Source organism: Coregonus clupeaformis, chromosome 20 (genome assembly GCF_020615455.1).
Source record: "Coregonus clupeaformis isolate EN_2021a chromosome 20, ASM2061545v1, whole genome shotgun sequence".
NCBI lineage: Eukaryota > Metazoa > Chordata > Actinopteri > Salmoniformes > Salmonidae > Coregonus > Coregonus clupeaformis.
In genome coordinates this window covers 38,786,388-38,811,562 of record NC_059211.1, presented here as the reverse complement: position 1 = coordinate 38,811,562, position 25,175 = coordinate 38,786,388, and the positions used below count along the sequence as shown (strand labels likewise).

The 25,175-nt window shown below is 42.3% G+C and overlaps 2 protein-coding genes across 3 annotated transcripts; one reads left to right on the top strand and one right to left on the bottom strand.

Moving 5' to 3' along the window:
- Positions 1–5,006: 5,006 nt before the first annotated feature.
- Positions 5,007–12,291, bottom strand: zmat3 (zinc finger, matrin-type 3). Its single transcript, XM_041838468.1, has 6 exons — positions 12,143–12,291; positions 8,520–8,974; positions 8,008–8,148; positions 7,539–7,708; positions 7,125–7,225; positions 5,007–5,232 (listed from the first exon to the last, which is right to left on the bottom strand). The coding sequence occupies exons 1-6, from the start codon at positions 12,255–12,257 to the stop codon at positions 5,024–5,026; spliced, it is 1,191 nt and encodes a 396-aa protein (XP_041694402.1). The 5' UTR covers positions 12,258–12,291; the 3' UTR covers positions 5,007–5,023.
- An 870-nt stretch (positions 12,292–13,161) lies between these two features.
- On the top strand, positions 13,162–25,166 carry LOC121533376 (phosphatidylinositol 4,5-bisphosphate 3-kinase catalytic subunit alpha isoform). 2 transcript variants are annotated; one of them, XM_041839259.2, is made up of 21 exons: positions 13,162–13,533; positions 14,343–14,469; positions 15,182–15,583; positions 15,706–15,915; positions 16,168–16,418; positions 16,529–16,774; positions 16,972–17,057; positions 17,237–17,342; positions 17,881–18,033; positions 18,130–18,264; positions 18,414–18,538; positions 18,623–18,704; positions 18,861–19,025; positions 19,232–19,335; positions 19,448–19,619; positions 19,840–19,946; positions 20,354–20,475; positions 20,616–20,865; positions 20,978–21,095; positions 21,193–21,344; positions 21,731–25,166. In XM_041839259.2, exons 3-21 carry the CDS (start codon positions 15,232–15,234, stop codon positions 21,999–22,001), a joined length of 3,207 nt encoding a protein of 1,068 aa, XP_041695193.2. In that variant the 5' UTR covers positions 13,162–13,533; positions 14,343–14,469; positions 15,182–15,231; the 3' UTR covers positions 22,002–25,166. The 2 variants fall into 2 exon arrangements, with proteins under 2 accessions (XP_041695193.2, XP_041695194.2); XM_041839260.2 differs by lacking the exons at positions 13,162–13,533; positions 14,343–14,469; positions 15,182–15,583 and having other exon boundaries at positions 15,727–15,915; positions 16,263–16,418.
- Positions 25,167–25,175: the final 9 nt, after the last annotated feature.

The window sequence follows — 25,175 nt, the reverse complement described above, 5'->3', positions numbered from 1 at the left end:
AACATTTGTTTTATTAAATAGTTAGCCAATATTATACAGTGACTAAAATAAGTGTTCCAATAGTTTCTAAAACAACTGTTGTCATTCTGTTATTCTTCAAATATACATACATTCAAGACGTTATACAATTATTTTCTCTAAAGGGAAGTCAATCCAAATGAATTGGTGCCTTAGGATCACCCATTTGCCATATTGCACCAGCAGCAATATTTCTGCCTCCAATGGAAATGAAGTTGATTGTTCTTGAGAATCATGTTTGTGCCCAAGGCAGCCATGATGTGAGATTGCGTGGCATTCGAAAGGCACTGCAGCTAACCCTTATTTTCTTCCATTATCTCTATATATAGTTTACTTCCTCTGACATTTATAAAACCTTCTATCTTAGAGAGATTATATTTCTGAACAGCAGATAGAGAGCCAAACTCAGAGCCAGCCATACGTAGCTGACAATGATATCTTAGTGGAGGAGAGGAGGATATCCATAATGGCCTGAGTACACAGAGCCCCATTTGGAGAGTGTTTGTTGTGCCTGTGTGGATCTCCCTGTGGTAAGTTCCGATGCCTGGGTCACCACTTCCTGATAGAGCGGCAAACAGATGTGCTGCTGCAGCACTACACTACGCCCAGCAAGGAATGGCTCCTGCCTTACGCCACAGAGGATAGAGCACAGCCTGCACAGCTACAGCTACTAGCATAGCCTGCACAGCCAACACAGCCTGCACAGCCTAGCATGGATGGATGTGTAGCAGCAGTCAAACACAACTCCACTTACTAAAACAGAAATAGGGCATCGAATGAGATATGACAACTCACATTGGACTAATGAATTGCACTCAGACCCACGATGTATACTCTGAGGAACTTCCATGAAGTTTTCTTTGTGAGATACACACTCCCATTTTAAGTGGCATGTTACATAATTGCAAACTAGCATAATATTATGACTTCAAAGGTATCATTATGAAAGTGGTTAATTCAGCTGCTGTGCTAGTTCCAAACAGAAAAGGCTTCCTTGCTCTGGGTGGTTAAACTGAGCGATGAACCAGATGAAGTAGATCACTTCATGTGTAACATGATCAATGCAGCCCATTTAATTACACAGCCCTGGCTGCAGTCCCTCACAAAAGTCATGTTCAGAGGCACTGAATATGTATTAAAGCAGCGTTTGAAAAAAGTGGATTTAAGATTACTGGAAGAAGATTATTCTGCATTGTTGGAAAAGGACCCGTAAGTATTTCACTGTTGTTTACGAAGCATGTGAAATTTGATTTGAAGAGTAAGAATAGTAGAATAAACCAGGTGCAATTTAGAAATGTGGTTGTGCATCAGCAGTGTTTCTCTTTTTATGTCAGTCACTCAAATAGAGATGTTAGCTAACAGTTTTTACATTGGTAGTTAGTCTAGCCAGCTATCTAAACTTGTAGTAATCATGGCCGAATACCGACCGGGACGCAGGGCACGTGCCCAGGGGCCCTGACCTCCAAGGAGCCCCCATTGATTTTGTTAGTCATTATCACTGAGATATATATATTAACATGGCACAAGTCATTGCAAAATGTGTAGAATTGCAGGAAATTAGCTTTAAAACAGCAAAACATTCTCTCCACCCCATGGCAAAAGGGGTAGAATTGCATGAAATTAGCTGTCAAACTGATTTAAAGTAGCTCTGCCCCATGGCAAAATGAGTAGAATTGCAGAAAACTTGCCTTAAAACTGCAACATTTTCTTTACACCCCATGGCAAAATGTGTAGAATAGCAGGAAATCAACTTTAACACTTTTTTTCTCCACCCTCAAGAGGGGGGCCACTAAAATGTTTTAGCATGAGGTGGGTGGGGGGGGTGTCAACCAAATCTGGCTTAGGGCCCCTAGAGCGGGCTAGAGCGGGTCCTGGATGGATCCAACATTAAATGTGATCGACTTCCCTTTAGACCACTCTCTGTAAACATTTGATTCAAATCAGATCGAGACGCATCAATAGAACTTCAACAAATAACATGAATCAAAGCAAATCAGTATAAAACTCCACCATCTCCTCTATAACAACAAGTGCAATGCTTGTGACTCATTCCCATACAGTACTTTGTGTCCAATATAATGGTCCCGTCTCTGGCAAACTGGCCTAGTTCCTCCACTCCCATTAGTAGGATATTCAGAATAATTAAATATATTTATATTCTAATAATATCATGCACAAATGTAAATTTCACAAACATCATTTATACAGTGAAATATTATAACATAATAATTTGTGTACAAATAAAGTGATGTTGCACATGAAGCTCAACTACATTATATAATAGTATATTTTTATCCAGATAATTGTCTGTAAAAACAAACACTCATAAATAGAAAACGATATAAATCATATAAACCATTTAAAAAATATATATAATAATAATACAAATAAACTTAAATTAAAACAAAGAAACTAATGTTCAAGAGCAACAAAAAAGGCTATATTAAAATAGTTTACAAGGGTATTTATGATACAGAAAAGCAAATCATCAGAGGCCCAGAGTGAATTAAAAACGAACCCAACAATGAATGCCTCGATATATTTGTACACATGCATTGGATTGTTAAAGGTGTTGAAACAATAACAAAGTGTTTTCCCTGCCACTGTTTCGGTAAAACACTGAGGAATGGGGCTAAAGAAATGTAATCACTCTCAAATTCATGGATGTAAAGGACTGACCATCCATGATATCAAAATTATAGTTTCAACAATGTTTTGAGGCTAAACAGTGTTTGTTTACATTTACGTTGTTTACCAACATTGGAGTAAAACAAGCTTATATTTTGGGTTCTGATGGAATACGACCGTTAAACTAAGCTCATGAAGCTAAGTTATATTCTTCAAGAACCAATGGGTACATATCATTATATATAAGTCTAAAAATTGACGTAGCAACTGCTGATTGCCCCTTTAAGGGGCAGATATACAGGAATATGAACTCAAGCTTTGGTTGTGGTTCTCCTCTGAACAAATTGGGCTTGTATAAAAGCCTAAACTCCCTTTGCTCTAAATGAGAGAGTAGAGGCCTTGTGGAAATAACCCTAAGCCACCCAATTAAAAATAGTCCTGCTCTGTATTCTCCTGAGGTACTCTGCTCTCGGAGAGCAGACCTCCCATAGGGAAGTCAGGAGCTTACAGCAGCTGGCTTTTACAGCATCCAAGAATAATAAGGGACCAGCACAACAGGCTGAGTTTACTGGGATGCTCAGGATGCTTGGGATCGTACCAAACCCATGTAAACATGCATAAGGAAAGGGAACAGTCAGTCCGATTTTGTAAATTGAAAAAATATCCATAGTTTGTTTGTGCAAAGCCTGCTGGGGGAAATAATTGTCATCGCAATCACAGTACATTCACCTGGGCCCGGTTTCCCAAAAGCATCTTAAGGCTAAGTTCGTTAGAACCATAGGATCCTACTATAGTCACATCCCCGTAGTTCTCTATAAACTATAGACAACAATATGCTTTTGGGAAACTGGCTCATGGTCTAGTAGAAGTCTGGAATAGAACTTTGCTTTCCTCTACTACACATGCACTACACAACCAAAAGTATGTGGACACCTGCTCATCGAACATCTCATATAAAAATCATGGGCATCAATATGGAGTTGGTCCCCCCTTTGCTGCTATAACAGCTTCCACTATTCTGGGAAGGCTTTCCACTAGATGTTGGAGCATTGCTGAGGGGATTTGCTTCCATTCAGCCACAAGAGTATTAATGAGGTCGGGCAAGGATGTTCGGCGATTAGGCCTGGCTCGCAGTCGGCGTTCCAATTCATCCCAAAGGTGTTCGATGTGGTTGAGGTCAGGGCTCTGTGCAGGCCAGTCAAGTTCTTCCACATCGATCTCGACAAACCATTTCTGTATGGACCTCGCTTTGTGCACGGGAGCCTTGTCATGCTGAAACAAAAAAGGGCCTTCCCCAAACTGTTGCCACAAAGTTGGAAGCACAGAATCGTCTAGAACGTCATTGTATGCTGTAGTGATAAGATTTCCCTTAACTGGAACTAAGGGGCCTAGCCCGAACCATGATAAACAGCCCCAATTTTTTCTATGGAGATTGCATGGCTGTGTGCTCGATTTTATACACCTGTCAGCAATGGGTGTGGCTGAAATAGCCGAATCCACTAATTTGAAGGGGTGTCCACATACTTTTGTATATATAGTCTAGCAATGTCCAGCTACTCAAACTCAGGTAATAACTAGGGCTGTGACAGTACCAGTATAGCGGTATTTTTTCTGTGGCAAACATGAAAAAACAAAGCAGACCAAACGCTTTGGTCCTTTAAAAACCTGCCGTATGTAAAATATTATGTGTTATAGCTTGGAAATAAATAAATGTGACTCTGGATGACAACATAATGATGTTTGTTTCCAACATTAGGGCTGTTTTCCTAAAGAAGTTTAATCCACTTCATGTTTTGTTTCCTTGCCAAGCTGTTAACAAGTATCGCGATACTGGTATCGTCCCCGGCCCTAGTCATAACAAGGTTTAAACCGGTGAAAGAAAACCAATGGTGGGTTCTTCATGTAGGCCTACTATGGGTAAAATTCAGCGTGAAATATGGACAAATCCCTGGTTTCATCTGAGGTGCAAAATGCATGGTAATCACACACAGGCTCAGGTCAGTACAGGCATACAGAATCAACCAAGAGTGAAACATCCACAATTGTACCAGCAGGTGGACATTCTGTGCACACCTTAAAAGTTTTCCAGAAATGTCCTTCAAATACATACAGTACATTAACAAACAAAAACAGGAACAGAAGATCAATAACTTACACACATTAAGGAAAAGAGCAGAAGAGTGGTTTATGTATATCATCTACATAAATGTACCCTCCTCTTCCACACATTTTAGTTTGCTGCAGAACATAGTCTCTACCCATTCTACTGGCATCTAGCGTACAGTGCATGATGAAGATAGTCGTTGTCTCCCCCCTCCCCCCTGCCCCTGCCCCACCCTGCATCCCCTCTCCTCCCCCGTGCTGTGGCGCTGCCCTCCTAAGTGTAGCCCAGATTCTCCATCTCGCTGCGGTAGCGCTGCTCCGACACCTTGCTCTTGTGCTGCTTGCTCTCCAGGTGAAGGCGAAAGTCGGCCTCCTCGCTGGCCCCAGAGTTGCACATGGAGCAGTAGAACTGGCCGCTGGGTGTCACACACATGGCCAGGTCCCTGGGGATCCTCTGCCTGGGCCGGGGGTTGTAGTAGGGGCCTGGGACACAAACCATCAGAGGAGAGGATAACCTCATTAAAATGATGGGGAGTGAGTGAGGGACTGAGTGTTGAGCTGCTGCTCACCAGTGAACACAGTACCAGAAGATGGGAGTGGCAGATGGATGCCAGGTGCTACAGGGGATGCAAGGCTGGCTGCGCATAAATAGGAGGAGCTTTCCACTGCCATGGCCATATGAATGTTACAAGAAGAAATACAAATGTGTCCCTCATAGAGTACCACAGTATGAGTCATAACACCCATAAAACCTAGCGGTCAAACAAGGAAATGGTTTTATTCATTTTTCCACCATTCATTTTTCTCATAGGGGATTTTAGAAACACTTAAAATAAGAGCTGTGTTTCGTGTAGGCTTACCCTGGCGTGACATTTTGATAACGTGTAAATCTCTCAAGGACAAGGTAACTTTTATCAATATATTTTCCTGTATTTACCCCCCAAAAATGAAATGATAATTAGCTGCTAAGATGGCTATCATAAAGAACTACAAATGCCATGATGACCTGGACGAGAATGCCAAATTGAGGCAAAGGTAAGAATCTCTGGATGAACTATCTAATGTTAGTTAAATGTATTAATTAATAAATAGGCTGCATTTCTTTAAATTCTGTGAACTGTCTTGTGCAAGTTTTAAATTGACACAATACCTGTTAGCAAAGGTATCAGCTAGAGATGACGTGCAGGAGCTTGCAGGGATTTGTAGTTTTACATGATGTCTACTTTGATGCTAATTAGCCACTTCGAATCTGAGAGTAAATAGAGCCGAATATATTGATAAATGTCACCTTGTCCGAGAGAGATTTACATGGTTATCAAAACGTCACGCCAGGGTAAACCTACACAAAACACAGCCCTTATTTTAAGTGTTTCTAAAATTCCCTATGGGAAAAATGAATGGTGGAAAAACGATTGGAACCATTTCCCTGTTTGACAACTAGGTTTTTGGGGTATTATGACACATCCACTGTGGTGCTCTATTAGGAGAAGGGAGATGTATGTTGGATAGAGAATAAATGCTTTGCTGTATCTACGTGTATGTCTGGAGGCAACCATCACAGGCCTTTGCAGAGTAACTCCGACAGACAAACCACATTTTCTCTCTGAGAGAGTTTTACACAGCTCTATTTCTGGAATTGTCCATAAAGGACATGATTAAATCAGCAAAGTCTCTGAGCCCTGAGGAGAGGCAAGGGAAGGGAGGGGAAGGGGTGCAGTTGTGTCCTATGATTCATCCAGAGGGAGCAGGCCACAGTGGAAGATATGTGGAGTGGGGGATTGGAAGTGGATACTGGGCTGGACAATAGACAGTGAAGGGTCTGTCTAATGGACTCCCGCCACCTGAGCAGGCTGTGTGACGTCTGTGGGGCAGCAGAGCTGACGTGGGTTGCTGTATCAGTTTACATATCCAAAGCCCTGGCGCCGGGCCTGTGCTTAGTGAGTTCACACTGACTGACCAGCCTCAGCCTCGGCCACCCCCTTAACTTTCTTACACAGCATTTCCCCTGCAAAGGTGGTGATGAGAGACGGCTGTTCGCTGCTGCTATGAACATGGAGCAGAAAACAATAGCCTCCACCTGCTGGCTGTCTGGTCTCATTCACTACCTGTCAAAGGCTTCATTGGTATCAATAAAAAGGAAATGGCCAACCACCTCTGCTCTCAAACATACAGTACAGTATACATTCTCAGTATACATCTGATCTTTATGGGCCGTTCTGGCTCGGTCAAGTCTTACTTGTCCAAGGCTTACTTACTTTACTTACATCTGATCTTTACAAAAAAATTGTGGAATTACAACACGTTTTCCCCTGTAAAGTTATTTGCTGTTTGGTCATACTTTATTACCAGTATGTCTTTGGTTCAGTGTACTGTACCTGGCATGGCAAGAGGCACCTGTGGGGTCCTACGGTTCTTGATCAACCTGTACTCGCTCCCCTCTTTCCTCGGACGCCTCTGGACACACTCAGTCGACTCTCTGAAAAATGTATGGATCACGTTACTGAGAGCGAAGTCTCCCATATTCAGTTTTTAATCTAACAATCAAACAGCCAACCTAACAATAATAGTTACTTTGATGGACAAAATAATGGAATGCATCTATCACATGTCATTTTCTCTTTAAACGGAAGCATTGAAACATATCTGGTTTAAATTTCATAAAACAGGCCATGGCTGAATGGGCAGGATTTCTATGTTTGAATATGGTTTTATTAGCCATGTGCGTGTTGCATCTGTTGTTTGTCTTCCTGGTGTTGGGTGGGGAGGCAGTAGTGACACCACAGACTCACAGGATGCTGCTGCTCTGCTGGGCCTCAGCCAGCCGCAGTCTCTTGGCATGGTTCTTGCCCTGGTAGTGCGCCTGAGCCACGGCAGGGGAGCTGAACGAGGCGTCACACAGCTTGCAGTAGTCGTTCTCCGTGGCTAAGATCACCCTGCTGGCACCCATGAATGACACCGGCTGAACAAAAAATAAAGAGTGAGTTTTTAAAAAGGGTTCTTTTTTCACCAGCCTAAATGATACTCCTGCCAGTTCAAAGCTACATATCAAAAGAGTTAAAACATACAGTGCTGACAGTTTTCTACAAACCATCATGTTGTTTCTTATGAGCCGATTCTATTTGATTGCAGTTCTCCAGATCAACAACAGAGATCCAAACAGTGAATGTGCTGAAAATTCAAAGAACTTGGACTTGTTCATTCAGTATTATAGTTTCCTGAACAATAACACATTCATTGTGTGCCAACGCCAAGCTTTACCTGTTTGGGAGTTGCACTGTCAGTTGGTGGAGTTGTGAGGGGTTGCTGGGAAACTGGCTCTATTACTTCCGGAATCCTGATGGCAGGCGGCTGCTGGCTGCCTGCATAGAAATTTCTCAGCTTCTTACTGTGGTTTTTTCCCTGGATAAGAGACGCATGATTCAATTCAGTCCACTCATTGCACTGTCATCGCCATAGTGTCATATTGCGAATAATGAGCATCATCACCATCATCAGTGTACGCAACTGTTAGGGATTACATTTTCCACTTACATTCATGAGGGGATACCAGTGATGGCTGATATGCCAAATAAACAAACATTGACATTTCATGTTTGACACAATGTAGTTGATGCATGATGAGAAGCATTTGCTGCCATCATAACATATGTGTTGGGGTAGGCCTACAAGTAAGCTTGTCCCCAGGCTCAATTGCTACCACATATAGACAGAGAGAGCCTGCTGGTGGATGAGATTAGGCTACAAGCTACATGTACAGTAAACCAGCTCACCTGGTAGTGTGCCTGTGCCTGCTGAGCAGAGTTGAGGGTGACGTTGCACAGTTTGCAGTACAGAGGCTTACACAGCTCCTCCAAGGTAGCGTCCTGGTCTGTGCCCCCGATCTGAGCATCTTCCTCCTGGGGCCTGCTGCTGAGGGTCGACTGGGCAGTGAGAGGTGGGACAGGGCAGGGGGGCCCCTGCACCAGCTGGAGGTGAGTGGGAAGTTTGGCAGACAGAGGACTGGAGAGGGGTAAACGGAGGGGGTCCGGGGTCACTACCACTGGTGGAGGGGGTCCGAGGGTCTGTGGAGGGGGTCCGAGGGTCTGTGGAGGGGGTCCAAGGGTCTGTGGAGGGGGTCCAAGGGTCTGTGGAGGGGGTCCAAGGGTATGTGTAGGAGGCATTGGCTGGAACAGTGGCTGTTGCTGGCCAAATAGGCTCAGTGAAGGCTTCAGCATAGACTCTGGTCCTGAGGGCAAATGCAATGATTGCAAAGCATTAGAATGAATCATATACTTTAAATACATGGATAGGCATGTAACGGTTATATAACATTAGGAGGAAGCAAGAACTATAGTCATCAACTGTGTTCATTTCTCCCTGGGGAAACAGACACTAACAAATAAAACAATAGTGGGTTTCACAGCTCAGCTCCTTGCGACAATAAGTTCCTCAAGCATTTCTTGATCTGCCGCTGATTCAAACAGACCATTGCCTACTTGACTGGGTACATTTCAGGCACTCATGTGTGGCCACATTTTTTCTGCATATAAGGGTTGAAGTGGGGGTTGGGTCAGCAGCTGCGATCCTGTCTGATGTTTCCACTGTATCAACTCAGATTGGAGACCCAACAACAATGATTCACAGACCTAAAATAAGAGTGTGGGATGTTTTGGATTCCAGCAGCCATGCAGTGGCCCCAAGTGAATGGCATGCTTGAAATGGAACTTTCTGATAACAACAAACTAAAGGATGCTCCGGCAATTCTAGGCCCACAACGTGTGCATCAATGTTATTCTGATAAATGTCATAATGTAGCCTAAACAACTGAAAATGCTCCAAAATGAGTGTGAATAAAATAATTCAAGGAAATTGCTTACTTTCTAAATATTTTCTCTGGGTCTTGCAATAAAGTAGAAAAACAAACGCTAATCTGCTTAGCCTTGAAGCACAGGATACTGTATAACTGCTTTATTTCCTCTTGCAGAGTAATGAGGAGACAAACCTGAGTCACATGTTCATTGGAGAATATAGCCTAATCCCCAAAATAGTCCCAGGAACCTACATTGTCATAGCCCAAGGTCAGAGTCGAAGTCCTCTTTTCTCATCTTGGGTACATAACACTCCTCCTGAGGCTTAACACTGGGATTTCACGTAAAATGCAAGTCCTTGGAAAATTAATGAGTAGTCATTGGCCATGTATCAAGAGGGATGGCCTTGGGTCTCTGAGTTAGAGAAAAGTAGCTTAAGGAAAGGTATTCTAGGGTCTTAAAGTGGAGGGTTCTAATTCTATCATTTGGCATTTGGTATGTGTGCAGAACAAAAAAATAACAAAGAACCTTCAAAAGTTGAATAGCCCTTCACATACTTATAGTTATTTCATGTATTTTACACTATGTTCCTCTGCCACATCAATTATGGCGGGAAGAGTGTATGCCTCATGCACTGGAATGTGCATGACTAGTCTTTGAATGGAGAAAGCTTGAAGGGAACTCATAAAGACTTCATATTTTAATATGAGAATTACAGTCCTCTTATTCTGCAATGTTCAATGTCTTGCAGGGACACAAGATAGAGACACTCAGTCATGCAGATAAAACAGATTAATTGAGGCTTAAATATGTACCCATTAGTTAGCCTAGTTAGAAATGGCAACATAGCAGTTAGGCTATTGACAGCTAGCCATCTGAAAGGACTCATTATTGCCAGATCAAGAGAGGGATGGTTGATAATTAGACTATACGCATGGTTCCCCAATAGGCGGCCCGCGGGCCAAATTTATTTTATTTGGCCCCCCAAGTTTTCTGAGAAAATATATATATATATATTGTATATACTTGTTCTCAGACATAAAATATTGTAAAATCACCAGGAAATGAGCTCAAAGTGATTTAAATTTAGGAAATCTGTTCCCAAGTATTCCCACACATAAATAGAGAGGCATATGGGCTGAATGTAATTGGGGACCCTGGATACAGGCTAAGATTAGTGGGGGGGAGCAGCTTGGAGGCTATCAATAGAAAACACTAAATTATCAATCTATCAATATATATATTTTTACCAATAAAGCTACAGGAAGTCAGGGTAAAGCACACAATGAGGTTGCTTATTAAGCATGTATAGATATCTCAACCTATTTCAGTGGACATTGCCATTTTATCTGATTACAACAGAGAGAGTATGCCATCTATAACAGGTTTAACAACTTAAGACAACATTGCTGGATAACAAGGTAAACTCAAGTCCAGACCCAAGCTGTTATTCATCATAATTATTATCACCATCAACTCCATCATCAAGTTCGCAGACGACACGACAGTAGTAGGCCTGATTACCAACAACGATGAGACGGCCTACAGAGAGGAGGTAGGCACTCTGACGGTGTGGTACCAGGTAAACAACCTCTCCCTAAATGTCAGCAAAACAGAGGAGCTGATTGTGGACTTCAGGAGGAACCAGGCTGGGCATGCACCCATCCTCATCAACGGACGCAGGCAACCGCGTCAAGTTTCTCGGCATACACATCTCAGAGGAGCTGAAATGGTCAAACCACACAGACACTGTGGTGAAGAAGGCACCAGGAGGCTGAAGAAATTTGGCCTGTCCCCGAGGGCCTACACAGTGTTCTAAAGGAGCATCATCGAGAGCATACTGTCGGGCTGCATCACAGCCTGGTACGGCAACTCCACCGCCACTGACCACAAGGCACTACAGAGGGTGGTACGCTCAGCCGAACGCACCATTGGGTGCACACTGCCTGCCCTCCAGGACAGCCAAGAAGATCATCAAGGACCTCAGCCACCTGAGCCAGGGCCTGTTCTCCCCACTTCCATCACTCCACGCTTCCATCACACCCCCCCGCATGTTGTGTCAGGGAGCTTGTGCCATTACAAGAGTAGACAGAATTCCATTTCAAGAGTTGGGAACAGAGACTGTCAAAAAAGACCATAGTCATCCCTCTAAACAAGCAGACCATCATGTAATTCTACACCCACTGATCTGACCATTATCACTTGAGTTGATGTTACATGAAACACCTGTCCACCGCATCACACCTTCCCTGAAAGAAGCACAGAGGGTGCTGTGGATATTACTAACAAATCAACTAACTTTGGTTCACATATCTTTTAGGTTGAATTGATCAGAAACCTATTATACCTCTGATTTCAGATCTAATTTCAACATGACTGTTGTTGGTCGAATCTCTTCAAATCAATGAGTAGGCTCAACCTCAACAAAATATGTTTTATATCTGTATAGCCTACTACAACCTATAATACCAAGATGCAGGTTGGATAAACCCCCTTCAATCAGCAAATTGCACTGGTTGTTACACTGTAACTGAGGCTGCAAATATGCATCCATCAATTCGCAGTGTCACGGTCCCTGACAGCAATGAATGAGACCCTTTTCTTACCTGGTAACCGGGCAAAATAATGACTGCTATCCCCATAGTTCAAAGGCTGCGAATTTCTGTAATAATCGGCACTCTGATAATAAGCATCTCTATTGTTGACATGTAACGCCATCATTGCATCCTGGCCAACCTCTAACCAGCTGAGAAACAAGCAGCCTACCTTGCTTTCACCAGAGAAGATGAGGGGCGTGTTTTCAGTGTCAAGAGCAGAGCAGAGGTGTGGGGATATACATTATGCAAAAAAAAAATGGCTACATCTTAGTAGCCTAAAGCCTATCATAATCAAACCCCCAAACACTAGTAACAACATATTTTAAAAATATGGGAAAAGGTGAGTCTTTGAAAAATATGCTTTGTGGGTGTCATCTTCTCTTGTTGGTACAGTCCATTTACTGCATTCAAGCAATGCGACTCTCGGAAATCCACGGTCAAACTATCCGCGGCCGAATTTTTATGCGCCACTACACTAGATTTACCCATATGACATCACGGAACACATTGGATCTGGAGGATACATTTGAATGACGTTTTGGTGTCATTGAAATGCCATACTGACAATGCTTTATACTCAGTATAAAGGTAGTATGGGCCTTGGTCTTCAATAATCCACTAAAATTGTGAACTCGACTAGTCTAGCCTATTTGATGTGTGCATTTCGACATTCATGGTAAAAGTAGTGCGGCGCACAAATTCAGTCCGGGATTCAGGCGCGGCTAGCTTGATCATTCAAATCCGAGAGTCGGGTAGCTTGACCGCATGATTCATTTCAATGGCTCATCATCATAATATTTATATAGTTGAACACATACTTGCAGCTGCAAAATTCTATCAAAACCAAATGTTCATGCAATAAAACATATCTATTTTTTTAAATAATTAAAATAGATAATTTTATTAGCTATTTTATATATTGTGGTTTGAGGTTGTAGCCTACTCTCGTCAAACCCATCAAAACTCGCGGGACAACTACTCCTGTAAATCAATTTTCTACAAAAATCCCACCAGTGCATGGTTGTCGCAGCTGGCAACAAATGTAAATGTTTTACTGTCTGGCCGTCATATAATTAAAGCTAATGCATCTGAACCAAACATGATTGGTAGGCTACATGCGTTTGTTTATTATTTTTGATAATGCAATTTCATTGCAACTGATAGCTATGGTAAAATCGTAGACTGTTTGAAAATAAAACAGAATATTCATCAGGGTTGGTATGGCGAAATCTGCTGTCAAGTCGTGGGTAGCCTGAAGCCTGGAGCTGCATGATCGAATGAACTCAGTTTGCGCCGCGGAACACCCACTGGAACACCCGCTGGAACCCAGCATGAGAAGGTGTTGGAAGCTAGCTAGCGCGAGCTTTTAGCCAACGAGGTCCTATCGTAGACATGTCTTGGTAAGCGTTCTCTCATTTAGCTAATAATAGCTACATTCTTAGTAAAATAGCTAGATATATTTAAATGTAAATGATAAATGGCTGACCATAACCAGACCGACAGGAGGCTAGCTATCGTTAGCTAACGTTATGTTGTTGGCTAGTTAATATCAAAACAGATCATGATTTGGAACGTCAGCAAGAAATGTAATGTGTTGTGAATGCCAACAAGCTAGAAGACAGCTATAACGTTACCTAACGAGTTTTTCTTCTGTGTCAATTCACTACATTTCTATATTAGCTATATCTATGACTAAAAATAATAGACGTTTTACAATCAGACAATATGGACACTGAAGTTAAAGCTGAGCTAAGGTTAACGTTATTTTTCTATATGATCTAACGTTAGCTAGCTGGTATGGTTAATAGTCATACTGTAATTACAGTCGTGATCCTAATATAACTATAGCAATAACAGTACTGTTATCTAGCTAACGTTAGCTAGCTAACAAAAATGAAATGATGGAAGCTAACTAACTATAGCTTGCTACACAGCTGTAAGTAACGGTATGCTATACATTTGTTTGTTACACAAGAATATCAGTCTCATCATGAAACCAACACCAGGGTAGACGTTAGTGAAATTTGCTACATGAATGATTGGAGTGTTATTTTTCTCCCCTTTGACTACACACACCCACTCCTTGCTGCATGGTTTTCTTGCTCGAGCTAGCTAACTACATTTGTTAAGGGGTTGTATCACAGAGTTTGGTTTACTGTTGGGCTTATTGTGATAACAAGTCTCATGCTTCCTCTCTCTCTGTCTTCAGAGAATGGCACTGTGCTGAGAGGTTACCTACCAATCAGCAGAAAACAACAACAACAACATTAGAGATCAGATGATCTGAAACATGAAGGGTGAGGGTTTTAACACAAGTTAAGACCAGCTCTTTTAAGGTAAGAAGCAACATTGATTTGTCAATTTGTCAATCAAGTATTAATCTTTTTTTTGTTTTTTTTGTTCATTAGTCCACATAGGGTAAATAAAGTTTGGTACTGAGTTTCTATATGTTCTGTCTATATCCTCAGCCATACATGTTTCTGTATTAAAATAAACTAGGTTGAGTGTTTCCTTTCTCCACATCCTGTGTTTGAAGCTTCCTCATTTGCCTTACATCCTGATGACAAGACTGGATGCCTTTCATATTGAACAGACCACGACTGTTTTCCTAGTTGTTATTGTTAGCTGCATGTTTAGTGACAGTGATGATGTTAGACAGTGATAGCAGAAAAAGTGAAATGCCTTGTATAGCATAGGGCTACATGTTGTTGCACTCTCAGGGAAAGGGAGAACTCTGTTATTTGGTCACAAATGTCATTGGCGCTCGCTGTATGTGGCGGAGAAATAACTTGACTTTCTGGGGGGGTGGAGTGGGATATGCAATTTAAAAAATCTAACTCACACATGTATTAATACACACTTGTACATGTGTGAAATAGGACGAATATAAGCTCCCACCAAATTATTATTATTATTAATGATTTATAATAATAATTATAATAACTCTACAGTCACACTACAACAAGAGGTGGGTCTGGATATAGTCTACTGTATGATGTTTGTTTTCATATCATTCTAATGCACTGTTCCTCTTTTTTTCCACTTCAGGAGATAAGGAACTATTTTCTATTAACTTTGTGTGTGTGAGGACTACATAAATGCCTCCTAGGCCTTCTTCTGGTGAATTATGGGGCATCCATTTGATGCCCCCCAGGATCTTTGTGGACTGCTTGTTGCCAAATGGGATGATCCTGATCCTCGAGTGCCTCCGTGAGGCCACGCTCATCACCATCAAACATGAACTGTTCAAGGAGGCCAGGAAGTACCCCCTGCATCACCTACTACAGGAGGAGAACTCTTACATCTTTGTCAGTGTTACGCAGGAGGCAGAACGAGAGGAGTTCTACGATGAAACTAGGAGACTATGTGATCTCAGGCTCTTTCAGCCTTTTCTGAAGGTCATCGAACCGGTTGGCAACCGAGAGGAGAAAATTCTGAACCGAGAAATTGGTAAGACTTACTTACTACCCTCCTCTTTGTAAAGAGTAAAACAACTGTAAAAACAGGCTTAAATTTATCTTAGATATCTTCTAAAACATACAGTATCAGTAAGTGAGTTTCTTTTGTTTCAGGATTCGCAATTGGTATGCCTGTGTGTGAGTTTGACTTAGTAAAGGACCCTGAGGTGCAGGACTTCAGGAGGAATATTCTTAACGTCTGTAAGGATTCAGTAGAACTCCGAGATGCCAATGGACCCCATAGTCGGGCTTTATATGTTTACCCCCCCAACGTTGAATCGACACAAGAACTTCCAAAGCACATCCATGGCAAACTGGACAAAGGTAGGCATTCTTGTATTAATAAAAATCAAGAAATGTAATGTCAAAATGTCTAAGGCAAATTTAGTGGGTGTCAAACAACTACCTTTTCTACTTTGTTGATCTTTGCTACTTTGTCAACCCATAGGCTGACACATTAATAAGCAACAAACAAAATTATCCTTATTCCTTTTCATGATAATCTATTTCAAGGTTGTTCTCAGCCTGTGTGGAGTAATGTTCTAATTATTCTCTTTTCTGTTGCTTATTTTATAGGTCAAATCATTGTAGTGATCTGGGTTATTGTCTCTCCCAACAATGACAAGCAGAAATACACCCTGAAGATCAACCATGATTGTGTGCCAGAACAGGTGATAGCCGAGGCCATCAGGAAGAAGACCAGGAGCATGCTGTTGTCCCCTGAACAACTCAAGATGTGTGTGCAGGAGTACCAGGGCAAGTACATCCTCAAGGTGTGTGGCTGTGACGAGTACCTCCTGGAGAAATGCCCCCTGAGTCAATATAAGGTTTGTTGGGCCCTACTGTGCACACATTGAAGCCTAACAATAGGTCAGATTAGGGTCTATATTGCTTAATCATGTATCTTAATTTTAATCCTATTCCTTTTCCCTTTCAGTATGTGAGAAGTTGCATCATGCTTGGCAGGATGCCCAACCTCATGCTGATGGCGAAGGATAGCCTTTACTCTCAGTTACCCATGGACAACTTCACCATGCCCTCCTACGCCAGGCGCATCTCCACCGCCACCCCCTACATGAACGGAGAGTCCTCCACCAAGTCTCTGTGGACCATCAACGGCACCCTGCGGATACGAGTCCTCTGTGCCACATACGTCAATGTGAACATTCGGGATATAGATAAGGTGCTCCATTGGTTATTGTTTTAGATCACCTTTTTCTCATTTGTTTTCTGTTTCTATACTTGGCTAGCCCTCAACTCCTCTTATAGCCACTTTTCAGTAATTCATTTTTTCTGTAAGACTCCTTGGCGTGAATGTCATGCTGCTACTGCTGGTGGTTTTCTGGGTTTTTGTGTCTATTCTTCCTGTTGTCCATGTAGATTTATGTGCGAACCGGCATCTACCATGGAGGGGAGCAGATGTGTGACAATGTGAACACGCAGCGTGTGCCATGCTCTAATCCCAGGTAGTACACAGACACACAACACACATGGTGTCACAGACAGTATCTCACTCATCAAGAGACATCACCATATTGTTACTATTTATCCCATGGTAATGGAGGAGGAGGGTGTGTATAGATCTGTGATATTAACACTTGTAATGGGTTCAAGGTGATTCACTGTGGCTGTGCTTGTCTCCCAGGTGGAACGAGTGGCTGACCTACGACATGTACATTCCCGACATCCCCCGGGCGGCCCGCCTCTGTCTCTCCATCTGCTCTGTGAAAGGCAGGAAAGGGGCGAAGGAGGTAAGCATTCAATTTAATCGGACACCCCAGACCTTTAATGATATAAATGATACCCACTGCCTAGAACAGTGTTAAATGGTCTTACCTCAATGGCCCGAGGTGTCCTCTATGTGGATGTTGAATTACTTATCGACTTGTGGCATGGAGTGATCGTGGCTGTGTAACCTAGGCATGAAGACTGTAACCGACTCCTGGGCTGAGTGATGTCACCTAAAGGTCGGGGAGATGGGTTTTCGTGCCCATGATGAATTAGAGATAAATGCCTCTAAAGGCCGTCCTTTGTGAGCAACCTACTGTACAGCTTGAAGCCAATTAACTTGAACTAAAACATAGTGAGTTTGCTTGCCTACTATTATTTTCAATTCAATACGACTTTTAATCCCCAAGGGGCAATTAGGATGTTTGTGTTGTTAGTTACACAAGTACCCCATATAACATTCACTCAAGCCTGTATTCACTATTGTCTGTGGAAGGATGGCCATTCACAATTTGTGTGTAAATAACCGAAGCCACCCTTTGACCGTGATCCTCTCCTCAGGAGCACTGTCCACTGGCGTGGGGGAACGTCAACCTGTTTGACTACACTCACACCCTGGTCTCTGGTAAAATGGCTCTGAACCTGTGGCCTGTACCCCACGGCCTGGAGGACCTACTCAACCCCATCGGAGTCACAGGCTCCAACCCCAACAAGGTAAACATGTTAGTTAGCATGTTAACATGACCAGTCTATGTTTCTGTGATCCTTATCATCAGGGTTTACAGTATAATGTCTCTCTCCCACACACAGGAAACGCCCTGTCTAGAGCTGGAGTTTGACTACTTCAGCAGTCCTGTTAAGTTCCCAGACATGACCACCGTGGAGGGACATGCTAACTGGACCATATCCAGGGAGCTTGGCTTCAACTACTGCCAGTCAGGCCAGGTAATAGCATACATGGATATAAATGGACCTGATCTGTCATACAGTTGTAACTCAAGTCATTACAAACCATTTATTAAGACTGTCTAAGGTTTCCGTGCTAAATGATGACTCCATATATGGTTGCTGATGTGATGTCTGATTCCCTGCAGAGTAACAGAGTGGCGCGAGACCACGCCTTAACGGACAGTGATAACGAGCAGCTGAGACAGGTGTGCAACCGAGACCCCCTCTCTGAGATCACAGAGCAGGAGAAGGACTTCCTCTGGAGGCACAGGTACAGTCATAACTAGCTCTGTCACCACCATACATAAACTTCTAGAGGCCTTGACTAACATGTCTACTGTCTCTTACTCATCAGGCACTACTGTGTAAATATACCTGAAATCCTGCCCAAGATCCTATTGGCTGTGAAGTGGAACTCCAGAGATGAAGTAGCACAGGTGACATATTTGTTTTTTAATTACTGAGATTTTTTTAAATAAATAATATAATAAATATATCCTGAAACACTTTTCTGGGCACTCTTGTGGGAATTGTATCATTTTCTGCTGCAGCACTGCTGCTGTGGTGAAGTGACTTGTTTTTCTTTCTCTTAGATGTATTGCCTTCTGAAGGATTGGCCAGCAATAAAACCAGAGCAAGCCATGGAGCTGCTGGATTGTAACTATCCAGACCCAATGATCCGTGACTTTGCGGTTCGGTGCCTTGAGAAGTATTTGACCGATGACAAACTCTCTCAGTACCTCATTCAGTTGGTCCAGGTAGGATTTATTTGGCTTTGGCGTCCAGAGATTGACTTCCTCTCACATTTCTTTGATTGTTTGGACTGTTGTCAAATATAAAATGTCATAATTTACTGGCTCATCTCCATACAGTATGAAAATGTATGCACTCACTAACTGTAAGTCGCTCTGGATAAGAGCGTCTGCAAAATGACTAAAATGTAAATGTAATACTCTCTTGTCAGGTTCTGAAATACGAGCAGTACCTTGATAACCCACTGGTACGATTTCTGCTGAAAAAGGCCTTGACTAACCAAAGGATAGGACACTTCTTTTTCTGGCACTTAAAGTGAGTGACTTAGAGTTACTTTACTGAGTAAATTCCATTCCTTTCACAGAGTTGACTGACTGAGTGCTAATGCCCTTTAACTCATCCACTTTCACTGTCCACTGTGCCCTAGGTCTGAGATGCACAATAAGACAGTGAGCCAGCGGTTCGGCCTGCTGCTTGAGTCCTACTGCCGGGCCTGTGGCATGTACCTGAAGCACCTGAGCAGACAAGTGGAGGCCATGGAGAAACTCATCAACCTCACCGACATCCTCAAACAGGAGAAGAAGGACGAGACTCAGAAGGTAACCCAGCACTCCCTCTCTCTCCAATACACCCATGCTTATTGTGCAACATGATGATCTGTTAGAGAATCTCTGCTGTTTCAGCTTACTGTTCCACGTTTCTGTTTCACTTACGAAACTTACATCAGTGGCTCCGTTTACCTAATTTCGAGAGAACCGGGCTTCACATTTCCTTTGGAGGCTCTATCTTCATTACAGCCTGCTCTGTGTGGTCCTGCAGGTGCAGATGAAGTTTCTGGTGGAGCAGATGAGGAGGCCAGACTACATGGACGCCTTGCAGAACTTCACCTCCCCCCTCAACCCTGCACACCAGCTGGGAAACATACGGTGGGCACACCACACTGGCACTCCTATGCCTTACTCACCCAATGCCTGAAAAGACACTATTGAAACTGTAGATGGGACACTGTTTCAATGGCTACAAAGGCCAGCAATCACTCTTTAGTGGCCCTAGTGGTAATGTTACATTCATTTGATCTAAGAGAGAGAAGGTAACCTGTAGTAAGCATTCTAGTTCCCCATCATAAAGTTCTGCTCATGTATGAAAATGTGAAATGTTATCGTAAACCGATTGTCAACTAATGTGCTCAGCCACTGGGCCCCTCAGTGCAGACCACTTGCACTCTAACACTTTTCATGCAATTGATCAATAAAACTAATGTAGCTGCCTGTGTAGCTTGCCTCTTGTGATGACTCCCATTGTTGGCATGTATTCCTCATGGTGAAATGCCCAGGCTTGAGGAGTGCAGAATCATGTCATCTGCCAAAAGGCCACTGTGGCTCAACTGGGAAAACCCTGACATCATGTCCGAGCTCCTCTTCCAGAACAATGAGATCATATTCAAAAACGGAGACGGTGAGTCTGCGTTAAGTTTTATAGTCAAACTGCTTTCTAAATAATAGTTTTACCTTGTAATGTTGTACTCTATTAGTTTGGATAGATGGAATGTATTTAAATTCTGCCATGGAACACTGAATATGACTTGTTTGTTTCAGACCTGCGACAGGACATGCTAACACTTCAGATCATCAGAATCATGGAGAACATTTGGCAGAACCAGGGTCTAGACCTCAGGATGTTGCCGTATGGCTGCATGTCTTTAGGTGACTGTGTGGGGCTGATCGAGGTGGTGCGGAGCTCTCACACCATCATGCAGATCCAGTGTAAAGGTGGCCTGAAGGGGGCGCTACAGTTCAACAGCTCAACACTACACCAGTGGCTCAAAGACAAGAATAAGGGAGAGATGTGAGGAAACGATATGTTGTGTGGGCGCTTTCCTTCCCGATTTTCTTTGGTTTGAAAATTGTAAATCGTAGTATTTCACGGCTCAGATTTGACGTTGTAACTCTGTCTGTAGGTATGACCTGGCCGTTGACTTGTTTACGCGATCCTGTGCTGGGTATTGCGTGGCCACCTTCATCCTAGGCATCGGTGACAGACACAACAGTAACATAATGGTGAAGGATGATGGGCAGGTAGGACCTGAGTTATCAACAAGATATTGTCTTGATACATCTTTTTTTGCAAACGCTATGTATTATCTTTTCTATGCTAATCTGGGATGTTTTGCAGCTGTTCCACATAGATTTTGGCCATTTCCTGGATCACAAGAAAAAGAAATTTGGCTACAAGCGAGAGCGAGTTCCGTTTGTCCTAACTCAAGATTTCTTGATTGTGATCAGCAAAGGGACCCAGGAGTGCACTAAGACCAGAGAGTTTGAGAGGTAGCCGTCTTCGTTTTCTCCTTCTTGTGTGAAAGGACACATCTGTGGATGTCTGTCTAGTGCTTGAATGTAAAGGTTGTGGAGTTGGCAGACCGCTAGTGTCTACACAGTAGGCAGCTATTAAATAACAATGTGTGCTCTGTCTCCCTGGGTGTCTGATAGGCTACTGTCTGCCAATTTTCCAGACCCTCTCCCTTACTTCTGCTTTAACAAATGTACTGCTATCTACTGCTAAATCGACCATGTCCAGCAGAGACTATATATTTCAATGGCCAAATGTATGCTTTCAAAGGCTTATTTTGAGGCTATAGAGAATTGAGGGAACAAGGGGAATGGTATATACTGATTCTTATGCCTTTTCCCTTCTCCTATTCTGTTTGTCTCAGATTTCAGGAGATGTGTTATAAGGCCTACTTGGCCATTCGTCAGCATGCCAACCTCTTCATCAACCTGTTCTCCATGATGCTGGGCTCCGGGATGCCCGAGCTGCAGTCCTTCGATGACATTGCCTACATCCGTAAAACGCTGGCCCTGGACAAGACTGAGCAGGAGGCCCTGGACTACTTCATGAAGCAGATGAATGACGCCCACCATGGCGGCTGGACCACCAAGATGGACTGGATTTTCCACACCATCCGCCAGCACGCGCTTAACTAAGTCCAGGCAGGACATCCGCCAGCCCTGCCCGGCCAGACACACCAGCCAGCTGTGAGTGGAACATCCAAACCTCATGAACTAATGGGTGATGTCCGACTATCCTATTGAGCGCTTAACAATCCAGAGTGAATTTTGTTTTTTTACTGAATTTGTTTCCTGCAGCAGCTTACCAACTAACTTGCCTTGTCTAAAACATTTGTTTTTTTGCCTGTAATGTTTTGTCCATTTCTTTTAATTTTTTAACCTTTTGGATGTGCTTTTCTCTTCTAATAGAAATCTTCCCTGGGTATTTATTCTTCTTGTTCCTTTCCTTTTTGTAAAAGAGAAGAGATTGCCGTCCCTTTTACAGGGTCACGGGGTATAGATGTCTTCCTGTAATGTAAATGCCTTTTGAATATGCACGGAACATCCCAGAAAAAACGGTATGAATTCAGTCATTTTTAGATGTGCAGCCGACTCCCCCTGTCCCAAAAAAATAAACCCCACTGAAAGGCAGCACCTTGAAGTGTTACATTGTGGCCCAATGGCTCTAATGGCTGGTCATTTCTGGCACCACAGTTTTTAAATCATTGTTATACTCCTTCCTCTTGGCATCATATTTGGCAGTTAGAGCAGATTATATATACTGTATATTTTTTACAATCTATACATGTATACCTCTACATGTGTGTATAAACACACACTGTGGGCCCAGCCTGTGATACTATCAAGAAAACCTTGCAGTGTAAAAATGAAGCCTTAATGTAGTTGACCTACAATGAGCAAGGGCTGGATTTCTCCCTCTTGTGTCTTGGAGGTCAATGGTAAAATACCTCTGTTGCTCAGTGAGATGTCATCATAATGACTGTTGAGAAGTGCATTAAGCTAGACAGACATAGTCACCTCTTGTAACTGATGCTTTCATCATGCATGTCAATAGTGCAGTTGGATTGTGAACTATACAAATGTTACAGTGCTATGGGTTGGCATGGGGAGAAAACCTCAGTACGGTATGTGAACATAAGACTATTTGTACACGTTGGGAAGTGGATGAAGTCTGATCAGTAATTTTGAGATATTTAAAGGCTGTCCCAAGGCAGCTAGTCATTATTGTTTATGTGTGCACCCCTCCCTCTCTCTGTGTGGAGTGGACCCCCTCTGTTTATCCTTTATTATGTTATTATGATGCGTCCCCTGTTTACTATTGTGTTCTCGGTGTAAACCTTTTGATAATAGTTGGACCTAGTCAACTCTGAATAGGAGCTGTGGGAAAGGTTTCCATTCCATAATGGCTTCTCAAAGTCCAAAACCCTTTTCAAATGAAGGACATTCATTTTGGGGTAAAAACCCTGTATTCTCATTCTCAATCATGTTCTCAAGCATAACTCTGTGATATATGCTGGTGAGAAATAAGGTGCCATTTAAAGAATTGTCTCTTTATGGAAGATTTTCCCCCAACCAGAACAGATTTCTCAGAAACTGATCAAGAAAAAAGACGCACTTTAGTTTTTTTCCATTTTCCAACATTTTTTGTTGATTCAATGAAAGCCAAAGTTTTAAGTCTCCATTGTTCAAATGTTACGTGAATCGCTCAATGGTTGTATCTGCATTACCATAGAAAGCCTAAGGACTAACGCATGCATATATTTGCCTCTATAGGTATCAGTTATGTTATGAGGAAAAGGGCATGTATTGAACAAGTGTTGTGACCAGAGGTCATAGGATATTGGTGTTTAGATTGTAAACTGTGTTTTTAAACCACCAGAAAAAAATAGCAACACATGCCCCTGCTCCGTAGTTCAGAATTCTAACTCTCAAATACAACATATCACAATTAGTATTTCTAATACCCGAGAGGTAATGTGCTTGACATGGCTTCAGACTGCATTATAAATGCCTATGTTTGCAAGTGTTGTCTCAAAAGTAGACCCTTCCTCCTGAAGCTATAGCCTGGGAATGAGTATACTATTGTGGTGGTATTCCAGACTTCATATGCATTCATGATGTGGGAGGTGTCTTGTTTTGAAAACATGTTGTTCCCATATGCAGTAAACCAATCAACTGGTATAGAGATGGACAGTTGCTGGTGCAGGTGGATCTTGCACTTTTTTTTAACGCCTTCGGTCCAACAGTAGTTTGAGTGCAGGTCTTTTTTAAGCATAAGCAATAGTATCCCTTTCTATCTGAGATTTGTCAGATGCATTAGATGCTTATAGTAGTCACCAGCCTTTTGTTAGCTCTTCAAATGCCATTCATTGCATGGATGTATTAACTTGTGCTTGTGTTGTGTTGTGTGTGTGTGTGTGTGTGTGTGTGTGTGTGTGTGTGCATTAATATGGATCTGTACAGGTTATAGATTTTCTTGGGCTGGACCCATTTAAAAGCCCATTCATAATGTCAATGTAATTCAGTGAGTGTGGTATATGCTTTGTTAACCTTTTCCACTTGCTGAACAGCACCAGGGAAGATAGTGTGATGCTGTACTTGAAACATGATTTGTAAGAAAATAGAACTTTTCATATTTCAGCTTCAAAAGTTTTACTTGAAATGTAATTGTTCTGAACCATGTTTGTATGTTGAAAACAAAGCTGTCATAGCCATGTGGTATATAGCACTGAGGGTTAGCACAGGCAAATCCATACCGATTGTGAATGTTAAAATAATTTGGTCATCTTGCAAGTCTCTCTACAATTGGAGATTCTATAATATGTGTTGACTTGGGCCATACGATGGTGTAAAAGGAAATAACAATTTTTATGTGTAAATGGTGTAAACAATTTGTTATTTAAGAACAAGGTTCAAGAGTAATCTTTGTTAGACGGAAACATCTGGAGTGGTTACATCTCTTCAATTAATACAGGTTTATAGACATTGAATTATATTTTTCATATATTTTGTTATTACTATCAACAACGCTACTATGATTGTATTATTACACAGCCATCCTGCATGAGAGTTGGTTAAAATAATATTTTATTCATTCTGCTAAGCAGCTATAAAGAAAGTTTGGCGCTATAGGAACAACTAATAATAATCCAACCTCTAACGAATGACATACCTGCATTATCCAATACAGTATACTTTGTTTCAGTTTGTTTCTAAGTTAAATACTTGCATTGTATCCAGACTGACTACAATTCTTTGAGTGTTACGTGACAATGTTAAAATAAACTTCTCAGTTAAGTACTTGCTTTT

Bases quoted from the DNA above. Each gene is read 5' to 3' on its own strand.
- zmat3 (XM_041838468.1), bottom strand. From the start codon at position 12,257: ATGATGGCGTTACATGTCAACAATAGAGATGCTTATTATCAGAGTGCC. The intron at 8,975-12,142 runs GTAAGAAAAGGG...ATTTGCCCTCAG, and splicing joins TTATTTTGCCCGGTTACCAG to GACCAGAGTCTATGCTGAAG. The intron at 5,233-7,124 runs GTACAGTACACT...TTTGTGTCCCAG, and splicing joins GGTGCCTCTTGCCATGCCAG to GCCCCTACTACAACCCCCGG.
- LOC121533376 (XM_041839259.2), top strand. From the start codon at position 15,232: ATGCCTCCTAGGCCTTCTTCTGGTGAATTATGGGGCATCCATTTGATG. The intron at 16,419-16,528 runs GTTTGTTGGGCC...TTTCCCTTTCAG, and splicing joins GCCCCCTGAGTCAATATAAG to TATGTGAGAAGTTGCATCAT. The intron at 19,026-19,231 runs GTAGGATTTATT...CTCTCTTGTCAG, and splicing joins ACCTCATTCAGTTGGTCCAG to GTTCTGAAATACGAGCAGTA.